The 21,327-nt window shown below is 40.7% G+C and overlaps 1 protein-coding gene across 2 annotated transcripts in view; it reads right to left on the bottom strand.

Moving 5' to 3' along the window:
• Rev1 (Rev1 DNA directed polymerase) overlaps nt 1-21,327 on the bottom strand; it is a 196,563-nt gene that overhangs the window by 103,326 nt on the left and 71,910 nt on the right. For both annotated transcript variants that reach the window (XM_067148274.2, XM_068227734.1), the window contains exons 4-5: nt 10,393-10,513; nt 2,816-2,969 (exon numbers count right to left, since the gene is read on the bottom strand). In XM_067148274.2, the coding sequence (XP_067004375.2) occupies nt 2,816-2,969; nt 10,393-10,513 (275 nt within the window). The remainder of the gene's footprint in view (nt 1-2,815; nt 2,970-10,392; nt 10,514-21,327) is intronic.

A 21,327-nucleotide genomic window follows, 5' to 3' on the forward strand; every position in this document is an offset into this window, starting at 1 on the left:
TAGATGAAGAATACAGAAGAATGTTCTCCCACAGGGCAGTGTCCTAGCACCAATGCTATTTAACATATATACCATCCACCAACCTCTTCCACCTCACACAAGGAGCTTCTTGTACGCAGATGACCTGGCCCTGGCAATTCAGAGTAAAAACTTTGAGCAAGTGGAACAAAACCTTACTGCTGCTTTGAAGATGCTCTCAGATTATTATGAGGAAAATCACCTCAAACCAAACTCATCGAAAACTAATGTGTGCGCCTTTCATTTAAAGAACAAAGAAGCCCCATGGAAGCTGTGTGTGAATTGGAAAGGAATGGAGCTGGAACACAGCAATACTCCAGTTTACCTTGGTGTTACCCTGGATTGTTCGCTGACCTTCACCACACACAGCACCAAACTCAAGGCAAAAGTTTCATCACGAAACTGCCTATTGCGTAAGGTAAATCGTTCTGGGTGGGGTGCCCATTCCCAGACAGTACGGACAACTGCCCTAGCACTCTGCTACTCTGCTGCTGAATATGCTAGTCTTGTGTGGTGCAAATCAGTTCATGCAAAGAAAGTCGACATTGCCTTGAATGAAACCTGCAGGCTAATCACAGGCTGTTTAAAACCAACACCCATACAGAGGTTGTATTCACTTGCAGGTATAGCCCCACCTGATATTAGCCGTGAGGTGGCCACTAATATCGAGAGACAAAAGGTTTGCAGCATCTCAGCCCATCCCCTTCATGAACATCAGCCACTACCAGCTCGACTGAAGTCCAGGAAGAGTTTTCTACAGTCTTCTGCTCCACTTGATTCTGACCCAAAAAAAGCTAGGGTTAAGCTATGGAAACAAAGGTACCCAGATCATCCAGAACGTGTTGAAATTGAAGTGGTGTATAGGGAAGTCGTTAAACAGATTGCGGACCGGCGTTGCAAGATCTACGGACAATCTTATGAAATGGGGCATCGTGCATGGTGGGGACTCATTGTCTGACTCGTTGGCTGAACGGTCAGTGTACTGGCCTTCGGTTCAGAGGGTCCCGGGTTCGATTCCCGGCCGGGTCGGGGATTTTAACCAATGGCACGGGGGCTGGTTGTATATGTTGTCTTCATCATCGTTTCATCCTCATCACGACGCGCAGGTCGCCTATAGGAGTCAAATAGAAAGACCTGCACCCGGTGAGCCAAACCCGTCCTGGGATATCTCGGCACTAAAAGCCATACAACATTTAATTTCATTGTGCGAATGTGGAGACGAACAGACTTCTAGGCATCTCTTGCACTGTCGTCTATGCCCAGATTCATGTACAGGGTTGGAATTGGCACTGACTGGGAACAATGCCATCAATGTAGCCAAATACTAGTCACAACTTGTGTAAATAATGTGTGTAGATATTTTCATGTATTACTTGCTTTCTCCTTTTTATGTATGTTCTTCCATTTGTTATACTTCATATGCAAATTTTTCAAGCGCTTCATTCATAACTATATACGATTACTTTGTTCATGTACATTTTTCATATTCAGTACACATATTCAGTATCTCTTCCTCGTATATATTGGTACCTCTGACACCGAATAAAAAAAAGTGTCTCCACGTCTCGTCCATGTATACAGCCATCGTTTGTGGTGTTTGAACCAAGTATTGGCAAGGACTAAACTATGATCAGTGCTGAATTCAACCAGCCAACTTCCTCTTTCGTTCCTTTGTCCCAATCGGAATTCTCCTACTGTATTACCTTCTCTTCCTTGGCCTACCACTGCATTCCAGTCTCCCATCACAATTAGATTCTCGTCACCTTTTACATATTATATTAAATCTTCTATCTCTTCATATATTCTTTCAATTTCCTCATCATCTGCTGGACTAGTAGGCATATAGATCTGCACTGTTGTGGTGGGCATTAGTTTGCTGTCTATCTTGACGACAATATTTCTTTCACTATGCTGGTCGTAGTAGCTTACCCGCTGCCCTATTTTCTTATGCATTATTAAGCCAACTCCTGCATTTCCCCTGTCTGATTTTGTGTTGATAATTCTGTAGCTGCCTGATCAAAAATCCTGTTCTTCCTGCCAACGTACTTCACTTATACTAACCACATCTAACTTTAGTCTATCCATCTCCTTTTCCAGATTCCCTAACCTACCACAATGATTCAAACTTCTAACATTCCATGCTCCGACTCACAGAATGTTGGTATCCATCTTCCTGATGATCGCCCCCTCTCGTGTGGTCCCCACCCGGAGATCCAAATGGGGGAGTAGTTTACCTCCGGAATATTTTACCCGGGAGGAAGCCATTATCAGTACATCATTCATACAGAGAGAGCTGCATGTCCTCGGGAGTTAGTTATGGCTGTAGTTTCCCCCGTTGCTTTCAGCCGTGTAGCAGTATCAACACAGCTAAGCCATGTCGAGTATTATTACAAGGCCATATCAGTCAACCATCTAGACTACCGCCTTTGCAACTTCCGAAAGGCTGCGCCCTCCCCTTTCGATGAACCATTCGTTAGTCTGGTCTCTCAACAGATACCCATCTGATATGGTTGCACCTGCGGCTCAGCTATCTGCTTTATTGGGATGCGCAATCCTCCCCACCGCGGCAAGGTCACATGGTTCGCAGGGGAGGTAGTTCCATTTAACTTCATATTATTTTAAAGCAGCAAATTGCTCCGTCAATATCTATTTCACCTTATTTGTGGATTATTCATGGTTTCTCTACCCCCACTTATTGCGGATAATAGAGGGTCTACCATATTTCAACAAATACTGAAATGTATTCAGAACACTGGCAAACTATTCAACCTGGTTGAAGAATTCATATTACACTGACCTGGCAAGTCCTCCACCGAGATAGTCAGCATGAAGTCCTTGACCGCTGCAGGCTGAAGGTAAAACTGCCCATCAGGTTTGGCCTTCCTGGTGGCCAGTCGGGCCTGGAGTGGATTACTGCCTAAGCCTGCAGAACATGGGCACCCTGTCTTGGACTGCAATAAATATAATGAAAAAATCTGAATGAGGGGACAAGAGTATCTTAAGGATGTGGTGTAAGGCAAAGTTCACTATTACAGAGGTTATCAACACCTAACTTAACATATCATAATTTTAGTATTAACCCTTTGTTGATTGAAGGCACGTTAAAGGCACCTTGACATGAAAAGTTGTTATTATACAAGCTATTTTCCATCACACCAGCACAGATAGGTCTTATAGCGATGATGAGATAGAAAAGTGTTAGAAGCGAGAAAGAAGTGGCCATGGCCTTAATTAAGGTTCAGCCCCAGCATTTGCCTTGTGTGAAAATGGGAAACAGCGGAAAACCATCTTAAGGGCTGCCGACAGTGGGGTTCGAGCCCACTATCTCCTGAATGCAAGCTCACAGTTGCGTGCCCTTAACCGCAAGGCTATCTTGCTTGGTGAAAAGTCACAATTAAATTGAAATAACAAATAACGTAGTTCTACCTATTCTATACAAATAAATAAGAAATGTAGTGTACATTTCTATTTAATTATAAGCGGAAGCGGTATTGGTTTCAACCCCAAACTGGGTCATCAGCCGAATAAAATGCAAAAACAATGCATAGGTAAATAAGAAATTAAAGAATGAGTCTTTCATAAAAACAGTTTAAGAGGCAAAATAAGATAATGGGGATTGGCACTGTGTGATTTTAAATCATAAATCTAGAAGAAGTAGAAGGTCAGTCACTTATATGAAGTAAGGCATGATCTTCTGAACAGTAGCACAACACACGCAAAGTTTGGCACTGTCTCAAAATGTTTACGAGAAGAAGTGAACAAATGCAGTGGCCTCCACAGTATACACTATCCAGCGTCTTGGTGGGTGTGCTAGGTACCAACTGATGAGCCCAGCCTAGCACACGGGGGCGAAACGCTGGCAACCAGGAATGAGTTAGCTGGAAAATTTATAATGTCCAATAACGGACCATTTATATTGGTATTATAAGAGGTGAACAGTTAGGTGAGCCAGTATGCATATCTTATCAGGCGTGAAGTCGCAACACAATTTAATAAATAAATATGAAGTCCCAACCCTGTAGAGAAATGGGATAAAGGTTGGACACATACACTTGTTTGAATATAGTATTTCCTGAATGGAAAAATAAAGCCATTTTCATCAGTACTGATTAATTCATCTTAGATAAAAGATAATGTTCTTACCCCAAATCAGAACTATTAAATACATATTATTTATTCAAGCATACATTTTTTCCTTGTGTAAAGGCTTCTTTAGTGGATAGTTCTTTTGATAAACAAGTTATACATCAGCACAGTTCAATCATTAATAAAAAGTAAAAACAAACAATACATTCTAAGCAAATTCATTCAATCAAATTGAAATTAAATTTAAGGTGAGAGGCTATTTTAATTAGAAGTTATTAAATCAAGGCAGCAATTGAAATTAAACAGCCTGGCGGGAATGGAACCGAGATCAAACAGAAGAAAGCAAAAGGAAGTATCTCAACAGCAAACTGAGATGTAAGAAGGTGGTAGGAGAAGAAAAGAAGAAGAGTTGGGAAGAATTTACACAGAAAATGGAAACAGACTTAAGTGGCAGTAAAAGGATGTTGTATGGACTTATAAGAAGTAAGAGGACAGAAAGAGTTGCCACAAAGCTAGTGAAAAAGGAAGATGGGGAACTGTTAACACACCCAGAAGAGATAAAAGAAGATGGTAGGAGTATTTTGATAAGCTACTGAATGTGAACAATTGTACAGGGGAGACAGAAGCAATACAGTGCAAGGACTCAACAACAGAGCATGATATAACAATGCGGGAGGTGGAGTTAGTGGTACAAAAGATGAATATGGGAAAAGCAACAGGGCTGGAAAAAATCAGTGTGGAAATGATAAAGGCTGCTGGACCTGTTGGTATGCAATGGTTGTACCGACTACTAAAGTGTATGTGGAAACACAAATGTGTACCAGAAGACTGGAAAAAAAGGGATAATAATACCAGTGTTTAAGAAAGGGGACAAGAAAGTTTGTGGTAACTATAGAGGAATCACACTTATATCGCAGGGAGTTAAAATACTGGAAAGGATATTAGAAAGAAGAATGAAAAGAAAGATTGAAGGAGAGTTACAAGAGGAACAATATGGCTTCAGAAGTGGAAGATCTACAGTGGACCCAATCTTTAACATGAGACAGCTGATGGAACAGAACAGGGAATATAGAAAGGATCTGGTCATGACTTTCATAGATATAGAAAAGGCATATGATATTGTACCCAGAGAGAAGGTTTAGGAAGCCATGGTGAAAAAGAGATTCGGAAGAGAAATGTTAGAAATGGTGCAAGCAATGTACAACAACTGTGTTAGCAGAGTACTGACCCGACTTGGAAAGACAGAATGGTTTAGGAATAAGACTGGACTAAGACAGGGGAGTGTGCTGTCACCTCTTTTGATTATTATGGTCATGGACGAAATTGTAAAGGAAACAAAGGAAGGAAGCCTATTGAGATAAAGAGATGAAGATACTGCTATTTGCAGATAATGTTGTGATCTGGGGAAAGGACAGCAAAGAAGTCTAACAACAAACAGATGTACTGAACAAAAAATTGAGAAGTATGGCATGAAAATCAGTACAGAGAAAAGCAAGACTATGGTGATGTTGAGAGGGGAAAGGAGGTAGGAGGGGTGGTGGTATACAATTTCTTATCATTAAGATTGCAAGCTAAAAGTCTGAATTCAATTCAAAACCTCTCTGCAGTGTTTATATGGAGTGAAGCCACATGGTGCTGTTGATGGCGATTCGTCTGTCATATGGAGATGTAAAGCCTTGGGCGGACCGCTCGGTGCTCTTCGACAGGAGTAGGCTATGTGCCAGCACTGGGTTTTACCCTCTCCTTTCCTACTATCACATATCATGTTATTCATTTCATCTCACTTCATATCTAACCTGTAGAGAAATGGGATAAAGGTTATACTAACTATGGTCCGCCTCGGTGTAGTGGTTAGCGTGATTAGCTACCACCCCGGAATGCCCAGGTTCAATTCCTGGTTCTGCCATGAAATTTCAAAAAAGAAAGAAAAAAAAGAAAAAAAAAAAAAAGAAAAAGAAAGTGGAACGAGGGCTGGAATGGGGTCTACTCAGCCTCGGGAGGTCAACTGAGCAGAGGTGGGTTCGAATCCCACCTCGGCCATCCTCAAAGTGGTTTTCCGTGGATTCCCACTTTTCCTCCAGGCAAATGCCGGATGGTACCTAACTTAAGGCCACGGCCGCTTCCTTCTCTCTTCCTTGCCTGTCCCTTCCAATCTTCCCATCCCTCCACAAGACCCCTGTTCAGCGTAGCAGGCGAGGCTGCCTGGGCGAGGTACTGGTCCTCCTTCCCCAGTTGTATCCCACAACCCAATGTCTCGCACTCCAGGACACTGCCCTTGAGGCGACAGAGGAGGGATCCCTCCCTAAGTCTGAGGGAAAACCGACCCTGGAGGGTAAACAGATTAAGAAAGAAAAAGAGATGAATAATTATGAATAATTCAGTTATCTCTTCATTCAGTATGAATAAAGTATTATTTTCACTTTTCAAAATGGTTTACATTTGTGGGATAAAATAGGATCATATGATCGTTAATTCCGTTAACAATTATATAATAATAGCAACGACAATAACAGCAAATAATAATAATAATAATAATAATAATAATAATAATAATAATAATAATTATTATTATTATTATTATTATTATTATTATTCATGTGGCTGTTTCAGCCTTATAATATTCCGGCATTTACGTGGAGCTGAAATGGAAAACCACAGAAATCATTTCAAGAACAGCCGATGGTAGGATTTGAACCCATGGCACCTCCCGACTTCGCGTTACTAGCCCGTCACCCTATCACTGAGCTAGTCCAGTTTTATGTGTCATTTGCGTTTTAGTATTCAGGGCATATTTTCATAACCTCATAACCTACTTTAGATCGACATGATACAATATTAACATTATTTCTTCATGCCTAAATTCCCGAGCTACAATACTAATACTACTACTACTACTACTACTACTACTACTACTACTAATAATAATAATAATAATAATTCAGCTTAAATCAAAATGACAAATTAATTCCACAAAAATATTTTATTCCTGCTCTGGCTCATCTGGTGCTAATGAGGTAGATGATTTGGCAACTCTGGCTACAGTACTCATTCACTCATTCACTCACTCACTCCGCAGGCTTCTGATCTTGCCGATCTTGCAATCCTCTTCCATCCTTTTCGATCTTGAGCCTGCTCTTCCCAGTTATCAATTTGGAGGGCCCGGCATAGCTTGTTGATCTCCTTTTTCCAGGTGCTTCGGGGTCTTCCTGAAGGTCTTCTCCCATTAAGAGATCCCTTGTATAGATCTACTGGTGCTCTGTTATCCTGCATCCACAGCAATGTCCAGCTCAGCACGGTCTGTTGGATTCTATCACACCCATTATTGTGTGTTGTTGAGAGAGGGTGTAAATCTCATAATTAGATCTTTTCTGCCAGCTCTGAGAGGTTGGATCGAACCAGGGCCCAAATATTTTTCTATAAACTTTATTCTCGAAGACTTGCAACTGCTGCTGCTCTTGCTTGGTTGTACTCCATGTCTCGGAACCATACAGAAGTACTGGTTGAATGTATTGTTAAATAATCATTTTTGCACTCCTTGTTAAAAACTTGGAGCCTAATATAGGGCTCATAGAGCAAAATCCCTTATTTGCCTTCTTAATTCTAGCTTGGTGTTCCTGTTGCCTTCGGTTTTGCTCATCGATTAATACACCAAGGAATTTAAACTCCTCTACTCTTTTATATATATATTTTGCAATCTTCAAAGGCAATCTGTCAACCTCCTCATGATTCAGTCTGTACAACCATGTAATCTGTCTTTTTATCATTTACCCATAAGCCAATTTTTTCTGCCATTTCCTCTAGTTCCACAAATAACTGCTTAATTTCTAATTCATTGTGGCCAATAAGAACAATATCATCCGCATATGCAAGGACTTAATGTTTTCTCGCCAATATGATGCCACCAGGTACAAGAGCTAATTTCCTGATAATCTTCTCCAGTGCAATGTTGAATAGAACTGGCTACAGGAGATGTAGTAAATCCTATAAGCCGCTAATAGACACCAGGCTGCCTTCGTGTATGATTAGTATCAGTAAGATAAGGAATAGGAATTGTAACTGCAATAGGTATATTTTTTTAAGTAATGGGATTTTATGTGGTAATGATTAGGAAACTGTGGGGTAAACTCCTGTAGATTTTCATGTTTTGTTTTTGGTCCTTTTTCTAAATTAATAAAATAGTGCTTGCCCTAGGTTTACAGTATCCCGAGTGTGGGAGGGAGTCTCGCAAAGGAGCCACCGGTTGGGCGATGCTCACTTCATTATTGGAACAATAAAATTAAAAAAACCCTTGGATTGTTCGTCTTCATCAAAACCCTTCAAAATTGTTGGACACTGGCATTGTCTGTTCTATTCCCCTTTTCTGCTGCATATCTGTTTGTGTTGGAGTTGCTGCAAATTTTATGTCCATCTGGTGGACACACTACTGTGCCCGTTTGGATGTTGCACTACACTATTTGGTCGCAACAGTCCAATACTGGGATCAGAGTTGACATAATGTTCCTGGCTTTATGTGGTTGGACTGAATGTGTATGGGGAGTCTGTTAGCATATGGCTGGTGTTGACAGCTACCTAAATTAGCGATACCCAAAAGAAAAGGAAGTGGATGCATATTAACGTTCCAACAGTGAATGGCATCAAAATTGTGTCGTGTGGCAAACCCTCCAATTAATGTGAAATTTTTGTGTCAGTTTTTGAGCATAGCTTGAGTTTGTGATGTGGAGGATGTGGCAGTATAAAGACAGCAGTGGGAACGGATGGAAATTTCTTATTTTATTGTTTTAGAATTTATTTATTTTTATATAAAATTTTGTTCTGTTTGGATCTTTGGACTTGGAAGAATTCTGTTTTAGAAGCTCTTATTTATAGGTTGTATCTAAATTATAATTTATCTGTGAATTTTAATTTTTTGTTGCTGTTGTTAAAATTTGTGAAACGGTGTGTACCTACACGCGCAGTTTTGGAAGCGCGTTTCCTGTTGCATACACGAAGACTTTTCTTGAACAATTATTAACACTGTGTCAGCAAGAACAAAGAGACTTTTGATTGGAGAAAATAAGAGTTAATGTAATTGGTGAATGTGAAAGTCGGAGGTAAATTCGATATACTGTTTGGTTCTCTTTGGTGGTTGCACCATTTCCTGTTTCTCAATCTTACCCCGCTCCCTCTGTGGGAGAGAGGTAGGATCTGTGTCTTTGATCATCTGACCATCTTAGTGAGCAGACGTGCTCCTCTCTTGATCCCCTTGTCGGAAACCCGGCCTCAGTATAAGCAATGTTTCTACGTTTATTTCAGTTTTTAATTTCATTTAAATGTGATATAATTTCTTTTTCTTACACAGGAGTTTATCCCTGAGTTTCACGTTCCCCGCTAAATTTGTAGAAATGACTTAGCTATTCAGCAACGACTATATACCTTTTGTTTCAGAGGCAATACCTTTTCTTCTTAACTTTGTAACTCATAATGTAATTATCCCTCAGGTTGCCTCCCAGTATTTCTGTCACCTTACATAAGTATGGTAAGTCTTTGCACATTATCTGAAGTGTTTTAGATAGTGATGCAAGTTACTGTACCTCTTAAAATAAATGTGTGCAATCCAAGGGGAATTACTCTTTATATTTTCTTTCTTTGCTAAAGAACCTCTCAGGGTTCCATGCCACTTTACACATCCATTCTGTACTTTTTGTTTACATTTTGTGCTGCAATGTTTTGTTGAACCTTAAGTTTTCATTTAATGTGTTTAAAATTTCATTCTTTATTATAAATTTTTTTATTTGTATTATCAAGCCAGTTCCAGTTACAGAAAAGACAACAGAGTAAAATCCAGGCCAGTGAAATTTTTAGGAAGTATGATGGAAAAGACAAGAAAGGGCAGAGCAGAGTAAGACATGAGGATGTTAGGGAGGATATCAGAGTAGAAACATTTTCCAACAGAATAGAGAGAAATGAAATGAGATGATATGAACATGTTATGAGGATGGAAGAGGGAAGGATTCTGAAGCAGACGGTGGAGGCTAAAACAGAAGAAGAACAAGCGGTAGACGCAAACACAATCAAGACCAGTATAATAAGAAGGAACCTGCATTGGAACACAGCTGAGAAACAGCAATGATGGTTGGATAGAGAAAGACAGAAAAGTGCCATTAAAATCCTGGTCCAGCAGAACTGGAAAAGGGAAATTGAAGATGATGATTCACAAGTGCTACGTTGAAAACAAGAAGGAAAGTGAAATAGGCATCCAAAGAAAACACATCAAAATCCAGGTAAAACCACTGTCGTAAAGAAAGGTACCTTTATCTGCTGTCGTAAAAATGCTGCAAACTCCAAAGGCGATGCCCTAGTGTCCTTAAGAACTGTTGTGCAGTCGACATACATCTCGTCGCAACTCACTGCCTCGATGTCTAAAGTGAAGCTGTACAGAATAAAAACATATTCCTTTTACATATTTCCATGTTTGTTTATTTTTAGAACTTACCCTCTTCATGCAGTGTCACTATAGTCTGATATTAGTAAGAATAATGATATTAATTTTGTGTGATATTCCTAGCCTGGTGCAACCCTTGTAAGGCACACCTTCAATGAGGGTGGGCAGCTTCTGCCATGTACAGGCCCTGAATTGAGTAAATTAATCATTAAAGATTAAAATTCCTTGACTTGGCCAGGAACCGAACCTGGGGCCTTGAGGACCGAAGGCCAAGATACCAGCCCTTATTCATGGAGCCAGTCATTTTCAAGAAGGAATGTGTATATAGAATAATGTACAAAATTTTTAAAAACCCTGAAAATATTCTGGCTCTTTAGGCTTCTTCAACAATTAAATTATCAGCACAATATGCATAACAGCTGGAATGGAGGAGAAGGAGGAGGAGGAGGTTGCCCAGTTGTACTTCTTAAAAATACCCCCCCCCCCCCCCATCAAACTACAAAGTTCACATTCAACACCTCTGACAACAGGTCAACATGGGCCAAAGGGGCGAATTCACTTTTTTTCTCTCTCTTTTCTTTTTTTTACAATTTGCTTTACATTGCACCGACACAGATAAGTCTTATGGCGATGATGGGATAAGAAAGGCTTAGGAGTGGGAAGGAAGCGGCCGTGGCCTTAATTAAGATACAGCCCCAGCATTGAAAACATGAAACCACGGAAAACCATCTTCAGGGCTGCCTACAGTGAAGTTCGAACCCACCATCTCCCGAATGCAAGCTCACAGCTGTACATCAACTTTTCTTCTTCAACCTGCATTCATACATTAGTCGTTCAATGCTTCCTGATCTCCTAATTTCTATGCAGCCATCCATATACGAAAAATAAGCAATAGCATTAAAGGATGTTCTCTCGCAAAATAATAGCTCTGTGTTTTGTTAATTTAGTAATAACACATTAACATCAAATAAGAGTGTGTACAGAGCCCAAATACAGAATTTATTTTTAACAAACATAATCAAAAGGAATTTATAACAGATTTTATGTGAGCAAGTGTTAAATACCTATTCAATAACAAGGAACTTTTACACAATATATTATTAACACATCAGCTTCCATAGGTTTTTAAGATCACTATTAGATCAAAAGGACTTATACATTTTTCATAGATGTGAGAAAATACCCCTTTAATTAGAGAAAATATTATCAGAACATGATAAACAATAAATCGCAAGAAACATGTTACTAACACATCAGAGATCAACATTTCTGTTAAGTATTTAGGGTTTATGATGAAACAAATAATTTTAGTGAAGTATGAATTTTCAAAGAATTTTAAATATTATGTTTTTTCTATGTATGTGTGATGCTATTTATAAGTTTTTAAGTTTGTGTATGTTAGCTGAAGATGATCCTAAATAGGGACAAACTAGTCCTGAAATAATAAAACAGGCTATTTAATTACAACTGTTATAGTGTTGATTAGCTGGAACGTCCTTTAAGGGACCTTCATTGAAATTAGGACATCATCAACACGGAACATGAAAATCTTAAATTATGAAACTACAAAGTGTGCGTCCATCAGTGTTCAGGACAGTTTGAAAGCATAAGCGAGTACGTTGCATGCTGCACAGCATATCCAAGGGTATGCCTGTTACCTCTCTTGACATGTTTCTCTTCAGATCAGCACATGTAAGAACATTGCCATGATAAACCCTGCCTCTCAGGTATGGTGAAACTTTTAAATCTTGTAGCCATAATGTGGATATTATTCTAACCAAGTTTGGTACATGCACTATGAGGCGTTTCTGGTCTAGTTAAGTAGGGCAAGTTTCATTGTAATCATCCAATGCTACGGACACACTGCCAGAAGACCAGAGGCAATGGAAAAATTAGGTGAGGTAAATGTTGATGTCCGAAGACCCAGATGACATGTACCATCTCAATGGACAGACCAACTAAGGAGCAGAGAGAGAGAGAGAGAGAGAGAGAGAGAGAGAGAACGCGCTCAGAACTTTGACTCATCCTTAGCTTCGTACTTTAACAGGCTACGTGAAGTAAGGTCAAATAGGTTCACTAATTCAATACATAAATATATAAATATATATCAAATAGGTGGACCTATTTTATCTTATTTCACACGTAAAAACTGTCAATATGGATCATTATGAAGTTTATATCACACGACTTTAACAGGCTACTGAACTGTGAGAAACTAAGACAAAGATTATCCTTGTCCCACCTCCTCCGAAGTCCGCCATCTCTCGCCCTCCTTGCAGGATGAAAATAAACACTAGAACGACAGGATACGATTATTCTTAAATAGGGTATCCAGTACATTGAAATTTCATGAGTTTTCTAAAGTTTCCGAGTTTGTTAAGCACACAAAATATTCCTTTTGAAGGTCTCATCACAAACTGAAAAAAATCAACATTTTACCTATAATGCTGAGAGAAATCAAAATGTCCACCATAAAGTTCTCCCTTAGGGGAACGTCATTACTGATTTTTCTCCATTTCATTTCCTTGTGCTAGCAGTATCACTTGTTTCATATTCACACACCTGTTATTACTTGCTTCATCGGATGGTCATTACTGAATGGTATTATTATTTTTGCCTGACCAGGTTCACTCTGCTATGGTAATAGAATAGACCGCACAGCCAGCGACTCAACGCCGATACTGGGCGCCGGAAAATAACCCAACTCCCTTCATGGGCCAACGGCTAGGGGCGAATGAGCCCTTGTATGTGGTAACGGGCTCTCAGTAGAGGAAATGCTAATGAAAACCCATTAGAGATTGCGTCTGTACTCCAGTAGAGCAGCTATCAAAGGAGTCTGTTCTCCATGTTAGGGGCAGCCTCACTTCCTGCTGGCAGTAGCTCCAAACTGCCTAATGTCAGGCTGTGGCGACAGGGCAGTTAGTAAATCCTGTCGCAACAAAATGGACCGAGATATGCCACTACTGCTTTTAGTGAATGTCAGTATCCCCACAAAGCAACACGCTTTGGTACCGCCTGACCAGCGTGAGAAGAAATAATAATAATAATAATAATAATAATAATAATAATAATAATAATAATAATAATAATAATAATAATAATAATACCCGTGTGGGGATTTACCGGTTACCTCCATCAGGCGCGTCCCATTGGAATTGGGGAAGCTCGCTGGCTCTGCCGCCAGCAGAGTCAGAGGGTAGTAAGGAAATAAAATACCACCGTGAAAAAAAAAACTGGTCCCTTGCCAGGGTTAGGGCGAAGACTGGTAAATGACCAGAAGCCAGAAAACATCTTGAGGCAACCTCTAGGGCTAACAACCCTAGTTGTAAAAGGATGGGTACCGACCAAAGCAAAGTCAAGTCAAAAAGCATGATGGCACAACATTTCAAGAAACATACCCCAGGGGGTAAATCTTCGGATAAATCCCTCGCCGTGAACGCCACGGCGCAAGAGTCTCATTCGGATTCTGGAGGAGACTCGACATCATGCAAGAGACGAGTCGGAGCGTTTCGGTGTACCCCGAAGAGTCAAAAACTCAGGCCAAAATCTAAAACCTTTCTAGCAACTTTCAACATAAATTCATTTATACAAACTGGCAAGCTGAAAACCCTCACCAAAGCTCTTCACGAAAATCAGATATCCATAATGGCCCTACAGGAAACAAGGTACCGAGATGAAGAGATTTTTGAATCCGAAGGCTACCAATTTTTCAAGAGCAAAGCGCAAAGAGGAATCTTCAATGGAGCTGTGATGCTTGGAACCGCGTTTGCTGTTAGAACCAAGATCCTTAAATCGGTTGCAAATTTCGAACCTGTGAATGACAGATTGTCTATACTCACAATTAAATGCGCGAACAAAACCTACGCCCTAATTAACGCACATGCTCCTACAAACGATAAGAGCAAGTCTGATCCAGACGAAGTTGATAATTTCTGGGACCTACTGGATGAAAAATCAAACAAAATCCCCAAACACGATGTCAAGCTTCTTTTGGGTGACTTCAATGCCCAACTAGGTCGTGAACAGAAGTACAAGAAAGTTATAGGAAATTACCCTGCTCACAAAAGAACCAATCCCAATCCCAACGCCAAAAGACTGGTGTCCATTTGCGAAAATCACAACCTGCAGGTCATGTCGACCCACTTTCGCCATCTACCCAGAAAGCAAATGACTTGGCGTTCTCCCGTCCAAGCTCTCGGAGAGTTCCAAATTGATCATGTTGCAATCTCCAGGAGAAACAGCCCTGAGATTATGAATGTCAAGGTAAAGAAAGGCATCAATGTGGCCTCAGATCATTATATGTCTCTTATCAAATTCAAACCAATTCCCGCAAACACAAGGAAGACAACCAAACAGATCACATGCTTCGACAATGATAAACTTCGGCAAAGGGTCGAGGAGTTCCAGGAGAAGGCTAGACCAAATGACACTGACTTTAACAACGCCAAAAGTCTCCTTGTTGAGGCCGCCAAAGACTTTGCAGAAATCAAGAGAGGCAAAAAGCATGCCTGGTGGAATGGTACCTGCGAATCAGCCCTCCAAGAAAGACTCAATGCGTGGAAACAGTACTACTCTACAAAATCAGAAAATGATCGGGAAACCTACAAAACCCAACGTGCCCAAGCAGCTAGAGTGTTCAGAACTGAGAAACGTAAATACGAAAAATCTTTCATTGAAAAGATAGAACAAAACTTTGGGAAGAATGAAAGCAGAGAGTACTACAGAGCCTTCAAACGCAAACTCACTGGCTATAAACCACCATCTCTATGCTTTGAGCGAAAGGACGGCACACTGGCGACATCAAATGAAGAAAATTGCAGCATTCTGGCAGATTACTTCAACAATTTACTTAATTGCTCTAAACTTCAAAGCGCCATTGAGACCAAGGAACCCTTACTCAGGTACCCAGATTCCAGACCACCCGCCAGAGATGAAATAAAGTGCCACATTGCCCGTCTCAAAAATAACAAAGCGCCGGGGGAAAGACTCAGTAGTAGCAGAACTATGGAAATATGCCCCAGAGGAATCACTTGATATCTTGCAAAAGCAAATAGAAGAAATTGGGAACAAGGAGACCCTACCCGAAGATTGGAAAATAGCTTTGATCCATCCATTACACAAAAAAGGCAGCATGAAGAACATCAACAACTACAGAGGAATATCTTTGCTACCCGTGACCTACAAAATTCTATCACTTGCCATCCTGGAGCGTTTGGAAGCACAAGTCGAACATCAAATAGGTGAATACCAAGGAGGGTTCAGAAAAGGTCGCTCAACAGCTGAACAGATCCAAAATCTCAAAATGATCATCAGATATTGTACACTAAGGTCCAAGCAGTATGTGTCTGTCTTTGTGGACTTTAAGAAAGCGTACGACTCCATTGACCGGGAAGTCCAGCTAAACATCTTAAATGAATTTGGAGTTGATTTGAAACTGCTGGCATTAATCAGAGCCACCCTGACCAATACAAAATCCAAGGTGAAGTTCCACGGATGTCTCTCGCATTCCTTTGACATCAAAACAGGAGTCCGACAAGGTGATGGGCTATCCGCGATACTCTTCAACTGTGTTCTTGAAAAGATCATCAGAAGCTGGCGGGTGAGATTACAGGAAACCAACTACAGTCCATTGAGAATAGGAACCAAATCCAAGGGGATCGCAACAGACTGCTTAGCATTTGCCGATGATATTGCTGTTCTCTCAAACGACATAGAAACCGCTAGAGCTCAAGTTGAAATTTTAAAGGAAATTGCCGAACAAACTGGTTTGCAGATATCGTTTGAGAAAACAGAAGTAATGACTAACATCAAAGAGGCTCCACCAAAACTCCATACAAAATACGGGGACATCACCCGAGTAGACAAATTCAAATACCTGGGTGAGATCATCATGAAAAATGGACTGGACAAAGAAGCACTTCAGGAGCGAGTACGCAAACTGGAAATAGCCTACCAAACATCCCGCACTATCTACAACAAAAAATGCCTTTCCCAAAACACCAAGATTCGTCACTATGAAACAGTTCTGAAGCCAGTAGTTCTATATGCAGCCGAAACCCTGTCTCTAAATGCCAACAAAGGACTCCTTGAAGAACTGGAGAAAAGAGAACGCAAAATTGTGAGAGGAATCTTGGGATCAAAGTACAGAAATGGAATCCATCAAAAGAGATCCAACAAGGAAGTCTACAGCAAAATAGAGAAAATTACCAACACAATCAGAAAAAGACGGGCACAATTTTACGGTCATCTGAAAAGAATGGACGGAAGAAAGTTAACTAAAGAAATCTTTCACTTTTTTGATTCAAACCCCAAAACCACAATTCCCTGGTTTAGAAATACCAAAGAAGACCTGCAAATGCTACATATCTCAGCTGAAGACGCCCTTAACAGAGATCTCTTCCGCAAGAAAATATTGACGAACGGGCTAAACCGAGACAAGCAGCCGAAGAGAAGACACGGTGCCCCTTGGACAGAGGAGCGTAAGCAGGCCCATTCACAGAGAATGAGGGAAATTTGGGCTCTAAAGAAGGCCAAGTTCAGTGTCAAATGCAACAAGACTTAACGTGGTCCTTGATGGCCCCAGCGAATTATATAATAATAATAATAATAATAATAATAATAATAATAATAATAATAATAATAATAATAATAATAATAATAATAATAATAATAATAATAATAATAAAATAATAATAATAATAATAATAATAACAACAACAATAATAATAATAGCGTGTGGCCTCCGAAGATGCCTGGTGCAAGTCTTTCGAGTTGACCTGCACGTCTGAGAGAATGGCGCCCTACCTAAGACGATATCTAATGCCGAAGACTGCACAAACACCCAGACCCCGGAGCCATAGGAATGAACTAATTAAAGTTAAAATCCCCAACCCAACTGGCAATCGAACCCGGGACCTCTTGGACCAACCGACCCTTTAGCTATGGAGCCGGACAGCGTGAGAAATGAGCAAGGGCTACCGAATGTCTAACGCACTTGGCTAAAGAAGCTAGTCCAAAGAAAGGAGAGATCAATGCGCATCGCCACACTAGATATATATTTTTTACAAGTTGCTTTACGTTGTGCCAACACCGATAGATCTTATGGCGACGATGGAACAGGAAAGGGCTAGGAGTGGGAAGGAAGCGGCTGTGGCCTTAACCCATTCAATGCCAAAGCCGTATATATACATTAGTGAACGCCGTGCCTCGTCCGCCAAAACCGTATATATACGTTTTGGTGCAGTGTGTACTTCACCGATCTCATATATGAACGGGACATAGTGTCATGCTTTGAAATTCCGTGGAAATGCTCAAAGAAGTTCTGTACGGCAGATATACCACTCTATTTTGCTTGTTTTGAAAGCGATGTGATGTTATTTCAGCTTCGTTGGAGTGGAACATTTTTCCCACTAACGTGTAGCCATTATGGCGTCTTGAAGTATACATTTAACTCTTATTGAGGAAGAAAGTGGATGTTTCCTCATAAATAGAAATTCTGGAGAGCGATATTTTGATAACAAAGATGGAGTATATATAGAAGGCAATACTGAACTACAAGGAAGTGCGAGACAAATTAGTAATGATGAATCTCATGCGGAATTGTCAACCCCTTCTCAGATAAATTTTAAATTCTTTTTTCCCCAAATGTCAATGATTTTGATAATACCAGTTCTTGGATCAACAATTTTATATTATTATTTCAGTAACAATATCACTGAGCGGAGTGGCCGTGCGTGTTAACATGCTACGGCTATGGAGCCAAGCTCTGCATTCAGCAGGCGAGTGAGTGGGTTCGAACCCCATCGTCAGCTATCTTGAGAATAGTTTTTCTGGTTTCCCTTTCACACTCCCAAGAAAATGCCAGAACAATTCCTATTCATAGGCCACAGCCAATTCCTTCCACTTCCTTACCCAGTTTCATTCACCATCATTAATTTCATATTCATTACCTTCACAACTGAGGTTGACATCAGGAAGGTCATCCGGCAGTAAAAACATGCTGTAAAATATAATCTCACTTCATCCTCAACCCCATATTGGGTTGCGGTGCTAATATGCATTCCATTAAAAGTATCAGTAAAAAATCTGTAAAAGTGCTTATAAAAACCTGGCCCAGAGGGCTTGCCTGTTCATCAAAACTCAGCAGTGAGGAGGTTAATTAAAGTACAGCCCCAGGATTTGCCTGGTGTAAAAATGGGAAACTACGGATCCAAACCCACTATCTCCCGAATACTCTATACTGGCTGCACTTATGCGACTGCATCTATCGAGCTCGGTAACACTCAATACTGAGACACCAACTGGGCGAAGTAAAAAACTCGCTAATATTCTCAAACGCAGTCATGTAGACATGGCTTGCATACAGGAGACAAAGTGGAAGGGCCAGAAATCCTATGACTTTGGTGAGAGTTATAAGCTCATATACTACGTGGACCGTTTTAAGTTTTTCCTATCATCCTTCTCAGTTCAATACGGACAAAAAAAGCAGCCAAAATATAACTTTTTGTATTGAAAAGGTGGACCGTTTTAAGTTTTTCCTATCATCCTTCTCAGTTCAATACGGACAAAAAAAGCAGCCAAAATATAACTTTTTGTATTGAAAAGGTGGACCGTTTTAAGTTTTTCCTATCATCCTTCTCAGTTCAATACGGACAAAAAAAGCAGCCAAAATATAACTTTTTGTATTGAAAAGGTGGACCGTTTTAAGTTTTTCCTATCATCCAAGAACAGAGATGTCGCAATCATTGTGAATTCTGAGCTATGTAGTTGAGTTGCTGAAGTATACAGATATTCTGATCACCTCAATGTCTGCTGTCATTGATGCTGACAACTGTTTGTGTAATTATCTTCTCTGCTTATGCTCCCCAAACAGGCTGTGATGAGGAAGAAGAAAAGGATCAGTTCTGGTGTGACCTGTACGACCATATCTCGTCCTGTCCGGCAGGGGAACTACTACTACTACTACTACTACTGCTGCTACTACTACTACTACTACTAACAGAGTGCCAGTGATGAGCATGGCTGCCATGGAACATAGGATATGGCTTGAGGAACATCTGCTCATCACCAACGCGTATTTCAAGAAGCGACCCTGTCACTTGATCACCAATAGCAGTAGCAATCATCAGCAATAACTAATCTTCTTGTGCAGAAGTGAGATTCCCCCGCTGAGCTAAGTGTAAAAGTAATTCCGTCTAAATTCTTGGCCTCTCAACATAAGCCACTTGTCGTTGACATAAAAATCATCACTTGGAGAAGATGCTGCTCAGCAGACGAAGAGACAATCGAGAGGCAGAAACTACGTGAGCCTAAAGAGGGCACTATCAACATCAGCTTCCCTGTGATCACTCCAAACTCAGTAGATGGCACGAGTTAACTCTTCATGAATAATATCATCACTGCTGTGCAAACTGTGCTTGAAACTAAGAAGCTTGGACATCGCCATGTAGGTAAGCAGGTGAGGCTTTGAATAGGCCAGGTAAAGCAAAATGGGCAGGAGAAAAATTCGGCCTTAGAGGAGGGGTCTGCACTGAAGACTGACGAGAACTGGTGGAAGTACACAAACATCCAGAGGGAAGCTATGAGGACTGTAGTGGCTGCATGTGATGAACACTACTGCAGCCTTCATGACAAACTGGGCACAAAGAAGGGTGAGAAAGTTATCTATAGACTGGCAAGAGCTTGAAGCAAAGCAGCTTGAGACATTGAATTCTACTACAAGTGAGTGAAGGACAAGGATGGGCATAGGCTACATGACAGAAGTACAATTCTGAAATGGTGGCAAGATCAGCTCAGTGAGATTTCAAATATCAAGCTCCCTCACCAGCCTATCCCCAAAGGCCAGAAAACTGCAGCTCCCATACCTCAAATCACAACCAGAGAAGTAGAGAGAGCTATTAATACCATGAAGGACCTGAAAGTGCCTGGTCCCGATGATCTGTCGGCTGGTTTGTGAAAGCTCAAGGAACTTCAGGGAACCACTACTACCTAGTTCACAGACTTCTTCCTTCAAATTCCTGCTGACTTGACATCAACTGTAACAACGACTGGAGATCAACTTTTTTTTTTTTTTTTTTTTTTTTTACGTCGCACCGGCACAGATAGGTCTTATGGCGACGATGGGACAGAAATGGCCTAGGAATGGGATGGAAGGGGCCGTGGCCTTAATTAAGGTACAGCCCCAGCATTTGCCTGGTGTGAAAATGGGAAACCACGGAAAACCCTCTTCAGAGCTACCGACAGTGGGACATCAACTGTAACAGTACCTCAGTACCTATTTTTTTTAAAATAAGGGGGACCCATCTTTGTATTCTAACTATCAACCAACTCCTCTTTTGTGTCAGACCCTGAAGATCTTCCAGCGAGTTCTTGACCAGCGCCTTTGTCAAAGGTTCCAGCACTACAGATGTGATTTTTGCTGCAAGGATGCTGCTGGAGAGACACCACGAAAAGGAAAAGCCATTACATCTAGCATTCCTTGATTTGGAGAAGGCCTTCGACCATGTCCCACACCAAATTATATGGTACTCGCTGCGTGGCCATGGAATTTCAGAGCTCCCCATCAACTAGATTCGACTGCTGTTCTCAAGAACTACCAGACTTGTTCAACGCTTAGTTGACACCTCTGATGACTTGAGTGTGAAAGTTGGCGTCCATCAGGGATCTACGCTGTCACCGCTCCTTTTCATCCATGATGGTCACAAATGGTTCGTGTTAATTTAATTATTACAGTTGTGTCCATGTTCTGTCTTGTCAATACAATTCAGAATGTATTATTATTTGAACTATCATTTACTTATATA

Source organism: Anabrus simplex, chromosome 5, assembly GCF_040414725.1.
Source record: "Anabrus simplex isolate iqAnaSimp1 chromosome 5, ASM4041472v1, whole genome shotgun sequence".
In the NCBI taxonomy this organism is placed as follows: Eukaryota; Metazoa; Arthropoda; class Insecta; order Orthoptera; family Tettigoniidae; genus Anabrus; species Anabrus simplex.